The 5,867-nt window shown below is 45.7% G+C and overlaps 1 protein-coding gene across 1 annotated transcript; it reads right to left on the bottom strand.

Annotated features, from left to right (window-relative positions):
• Window positions 1-1,769: 1,769 nt before the first annotated feature.
• Window positions 1,770-2,339, bottom strand: LOC122026546 (leucine-rich repeat extensin-like protein 3). Its single transcript, XM_042585284.1, has one exon. The coding sequence runs from the start codon at window positions 2,337-2,339 to the stop codon at window positions 1,770-1,772; it is 570 nt and encodes a 189-aa protein (XP_042441218.1).
• Between the last annotated feature and the right edge of the window lie 3,528 nt (window positions 2,340-5,867).

The raw sequence follows: 5,867 nt of genomic DNA, 5'->3' as shown, positions 1-5,867 counted from the left end.
GAACTACTGCCATCTTCAGTATGAATCAAAGATAATAGAAAACCCTGACAACCATGTGACAGCATCTTCTGAGCCTGAATCACTAAAATAGTTTATATACCGTCGTCTCTAATGCCAGTGAAATCCCACGAGGGTTGGTTCGGAGGTTGGAATGTGACCACCCTCATTTGGAAATTAACAATGGCATGATATGCTGACAAATAATCCATGCCAAGAATAATATCAAAGTCAACTATTTCCAGTACTAAAAGATGTACCGTAAGTATCATGTTGCCAAAGTCTAACGGGCAACCTCTGACCTCTTGGGTGACGTCCAAAGCATCACCGGATGGTAGAGAGACGGTTAGTCGCTGCGGTCTAATAGTGGGTAATCTACTAATCTCGCTCATAAAGGTACGAGATATAAAAGAATGCGAACTACCAGTATCTATCAGCATATCAGCAGATAAGGCATAAATGGAAATCGTATCGCGGAAAATGGATCTGTCGGCCCACTGCGCATCCTCTCTAGTAATCGCGTGTATCTGTCCAGTCTCTGGTGGAGGTGGTAATGCTGCCAGCGGCGGTTGCATCTGAGCAGGAGCCGGCCACTGAGGCGGTGCTTGATACGGGGCCAGAGGTGGAAGAGAGGACTGCGACTGATACTGTATTGGTAGCTGGGACTGCGTTTGGTATTGAACCAGTGGCTGGGGCTGCAGATGCTGGACTAGGGGCTAAGGCTGTAGCTGATACTGAGGTCCCATGACAGAACTCTGTGGTACCATGAGGGCACTGGGGTGCTCCTGTCCATACATGCCATAAGCAGCAGTTGTAGGGGGAGCTGCCCTCTGGTGACGATGTGAAGATTGGGCTCTGTGCCCTCCTCGCCGAGTCCCTATCTAACTGAGCTGAACTCCGTGACTAGAAACTCCAGGAGCAATATGTTGAGCCTTCAGAGAACAATCTCAGCTCATGTGCCCAGACAGTTCGCAATAATAGCAAACTAACTGTCCCAAGGTGCAGGTTAATGTGGTGTGCTCTTTGGACCCACACCGGGCGTAGTGGATGTCACTAGCGATTTGTTTTTGGGCCTGCTGAGGAGGTCGGAAACGTCCTGATGAAGACCGCCTTGACTTTTGAGGCTGACTAGAAGCCCCAGAAGTACCCTGACCTGGTCGACTGCGACCACTCTGCTGCTATCCGGTCGCCTGTGCCTGTTGGATCTGCCCTGATGTCTGACCCATCTGATTCCTTTTCTTGTCCGGATATACTCTCTGGTGAGCTGACTCTATCATCAGGGCTCTGCCCAATGTCTCTATGTAAGATGAATTCCCAAAACCGGCAAGCTTTACTTGTAGATGTCCATCCAGTCCCTGAATAAACTACTATATACAGGAACTATCCTCAGCAACTAGTTCAGGACAAAATCTGGCCAGCCGATTAAACTCGGCATTGTACTCTGTCACCGAACGGTTGTTCTGTCATAGACTCAGAAAATCCTACCGGCGAGTCATCTGATACGCCCGTGGGAAGTCGTGGCTCTCAAAATCCTCTCTGAATCTGGCCCAGGTGATGTTATGCTTGCCTATGATGGAATGCTGCGTAACCCACCAGGTGTCGACCTCATCCCGTAAATGGAAAGCAGCCAGCTCTGCTTTCTCCCACTCAGAGCAAGCCATGTAGAAGAAGGTCCGGTCCATAGCCTCTATCCAGGACTGGGCCACACTCGGATCAGTTTTCCCGAGGAATAATGTGAATTGACTCTTCATCGACTCTGCCAATGCTGGAATCTAGGCTCGTGCCGCGACAATATTAGTGAGGTGGGTAGGGATCGTCGCGGGAACTGGTGGAATCACTGGAGCTGGTGGTATAGGTAGTACCACTGGATAGACCGGGGGAGGTACTCCCGGTGCTGTTGCATAAACTCGGGCATATACCACTGGTGGTACTGTAGGGTCAATATGAGTGGTTGCGATTGGAGGTACAGTAGGTGGTGGTGCCGGAAATGGAGCAACTGGTACCGCTGGTGCGGGTGCTGGGTAAACTGTAGGTTCAAGTGGCTGTGGTGCCTGATACGCCGTAGGCTCGACCGAAGCAGGTGCCGGATATGCCAGTGGTACCCCTGGTGGTACCGTAAATACGGTAGGGGTGGGTATAGCGAGTGCAGCCGAGGTAGGTACCTCTAAAGGAGCCATCGAGGTCTGAGAACCCGACGCATCTGCAGTATCTTGAGTCTGTCCCTGACCGACTGGCTCAAACCCAATAGGGATCTCTGGCGAGTCCGTTGCCAGAGATTCCAAAGTGCTCTTACGTGGTCGTCCAACACCATGTCTCGCAGCTACATGCGTAGATCTCCTCATATCTGTTAAGTTATAACTCAGATATAACTACAAGTATAAAAATTATAAAATTACCTTTTTACCTATTTGCCGTCAGGAGATGTACTGTCGCTGTCCAGTCCCCATACATAACCTCTGAATCCCGTACGAGAAAATCGACGAAAATCCGTACAAATCCAAAAGGAAATTCTGAAACATAATCATAACGGGAATCCGTACAAATCTGAAAGTACCCAGTTTGACTCGCAAACCGGGTTCTGATACCAAAAATATTGGTATTAGATTAACACGCAAAACCAAAATACGAAAACCAAGCATCTGAAACTTGGTTCTGATACTAAAAATATTGTCACACCCCAGATAGTCCCTGCCAGAAGAATTTTCGGCAGCATCTCCCCTGTACGGGTGACAATCTGAAACTTCCTACAACAATTCAGATACCTCAGCCAACACGGCCGGAACATATGTATAAATAATAAACAACAACCACGCATTATGATAGTAAACAAACCAAATTAAAACAACGATACAGAAATCATCTCAATATTCCTACTCAACTACACCCATGAAGCTCAAAACTTATATCCTACTCAACTACACCCATAAAACACAAATCACATCGATGTAAATAAAAGCAACTCACCTCTTCTACCGCTCAGGCGGGCATGTAGCAGAACATATCCAAATATATATAAAAAGAAAACCCATCGACAAATAAGGGATCGCATAAGATCCAAGTGCCAAATCCAGAACAAGTCTGAAAACATAGACTAGTACAGTATAATAAGAAAACCAAAAGATAGAAACACACATCCTTGCGATCTGCAGGGGGAGTAGCGATTGGAACTCTCCGAACAGCCTCAACCTGAAAATAATAATAACAACGGGGTGAGTCAACTCCTCAGCGAGTAACTACTGACATACATAGTAAGAAATAACCAATAGCAATAATTATGCGAACAGTCTCCTGATATAGGAATGATAAATGCAAACTGAAATATATAGGAGAAAAACTATACTAACCAGGACCTGGTATAAGGATAACAAGGGCGTCAGACCCAGGGTATCATAAATCCTGTATGCATGTCAAACATATGCATCCACCAAATATGCAGCATATAAGTGCAGCAAACACAAGCAATAAATGCATCAATGCGTATGATGCCAATGACATGTCCTGGTCACCTCTCCTGTCAGTCTGCCATCTCACACATGATGGTGAGACCGAGTGGGTAGGGTTGTGACAACCGTGCACTCTACCATCACTACTCCCGAGTGACCAAGTGGACAGGATGCTGTCGGAGTACACCTATTCTCCTATCTCAAATCATTAGTGGGGGAGCGCAATGCTCTCATCTCCCTGAGCAAGTCCAGTGGAAGGATCTCTGCCGGCTACCACGCTACGTCACACTACCCATGAGTGGACCAACGGAGCCAAACAGAGTAAAACTGTCTGTCGGCTACCACGCTGCACCACCAGACCAGCGGAGCCTAACAGAGCAGAACTGTCTGCCGGCTACCACGCTGAGTCACCGGACCAGCGGAGCCTAACAGCAGAACTGCCACACACCCTACCTGACATACCACTAACCCTTGAGTGGTGGTGTGTGCAGAGCTATGTAACTAGCGATGTGCTTAACAATAATTGAGCCGACTATCGCACAACATGCAATCATGCGAGATGGTGCATGACACTAAGCATAAAAATATCCTAATCCTATCCATCTCTACATAATGTGTACCATAGGATAAATAGACCTAATCAATAGTCTAGGTACACAGATCAGATAAGGTATAAAAAACCTAGGTCCTGAACATAATAAGGCATGGTTATGTCACTACCTCTATCAGCATCTCAAATCAGGTGGGTATTAACATGGAATGCATAACAAGTAAGCAAAACAAGCATGTAACAGGTATTCAGTAGTGACAAACCGATGCAGATAAGAAACATAATTATTACTACTTGTTAAAAACTACTATGCATATCAAATGACATATCTAAAAAGATAAGTCAAACTACCCACCTCCAATAAGAAGATCGTATCCGAAATATATCCCTTGTCGAGACACCGTCTCGAATCAAAGTCCTGTACCAATCAATGTATATATTTTATTTAGCTAAATTCAAATAAGTAGCTAAATAAAATCTCTAACACCAAATTAGGGCAAAACCCTAATTAACACATAAATGTAAACCTAATTCACACTTAACCAATTTGTATCAAATTCCCCTACACCTTACCTCAATACCTAACCACTGTTGACACTGGAACAAGATGGTTGTTGATCCACAGCACACAACACTTGGTTGGAATCCACCCTTACTACTCCAATTAAGAACAGAAGGTCCAGATTCATCAAGGCAACATAAAGAAAACCTAATTTGAGAAACTTACTGGTAGCACTGACCTTGACACCTTCTCCGTGATCAAACCATCCAAAACCTAACCAATATAGGTGTGTCGATCTGCCGTGAAAAGGGATCTCGCTGGCACATTGTCAGATCAAGAAAGAAATCAACAATTCCAGACACCAATCAACCCTATAGAGATCAGCTACCCAATCATAGACAGTGTTAGGGCACAAGCTAGAGAGGATCAAGAGAAAATGACTCAAGAAGCTACCCTTGTCATCAGTGCACGCTCCCAATCGCCGGCGATCTAGGGCACGATGACTGCGGTTAGGGCACAACGAGAAGAAGGGCTTGGCACTGCTTGCTCCTGTCTAAAACCAACCTGAGCAGAGTTGGGATGCTCGGCGAGGAACCAAATCCAAATCTAGGGCACGACGGTCGGCGTCAGCGCGCAGATCAGAAGAGGGGAAGGAGTTCGGGAGAAGAAGAAGAAGAAGAAGCGAGAAGTGATCGGGCACGGTTTTGTATGCTCGGGAAGGAGAAACCGCTGTGTGCGGTTAGGGCAGAGATCGACGTGAGAGGAGAAGGCGCGGGGACGGCGTCGGGGACTGCTCGGCACGCGGGAGAAGAAATGAAGGAAAAGAAATATAAAGAAAAGAAAGGGAATTAAAAAAAAAAATATTTCCTCGTTAAAATGGGGTAGCCTATACAGGCTTTCCTGGGCCCAATATTTGATCCCCTTAAACTCGTCATACGAGCTCCAAAAAATTCCCATAAAATCTTCAAAAATTTCAGAAAATTCCCTTATGGTGGTTCGCCCATTTTCGGTAATTTACAATTTGCTTTTATTCTAACTCTATTTTGCAAGAAGACTAATATTTTTACTGGTTAGGATTTTACTATGTTCGATCGATCAAATGTTGGGATCAGTCGACCAAACCCCAAAGATCAGATCAGCTTACGATTAAGTTTTGACCAAGGATCGATCGACCAAACCTTGGGTTCGATCGACCGAATGCTTGATAAGCAGTGACTTAATTGGGCCGGGTTGATCGAAATAGATAAGTTGGGGATCATTGACGGATCGATCGATTGAACGGCTGGATCAGTCAACTGAACAAAGACTCTTATCCGAGTAGCAACATCTGGATGAAAAGCTGGGCAGATTCAGGTAGGATCAATCGATCGATTAA

Source organism: Zingiber officinale, chromosome 10A, assembly GCF_018446385.1.
Source record: "Zingiber officinale cultivar Zhangliang chromosome 10A, Zo_v1.1, whole genome shotgun sequence".
NCBI classification, from domain to species: Eukaryota; Viridiplantae; Streptophyta; class Magnoliopsida; order Zingiberales; family Zingiberaceae; genus Zingiber; species Zingiber officinale.
This window is presented reverse-complemented; position numbering and strand designations above follow the sequence as displayed.

Coding starts and splice junctions, on each gene's coding strand:
- LOC122026546 (XM_042585284.1), bottom strand. CDS start 2,339: ATGAGGAGATCTACGCATGTAGCTGCGAGACATGGTGTTGGACGACCA.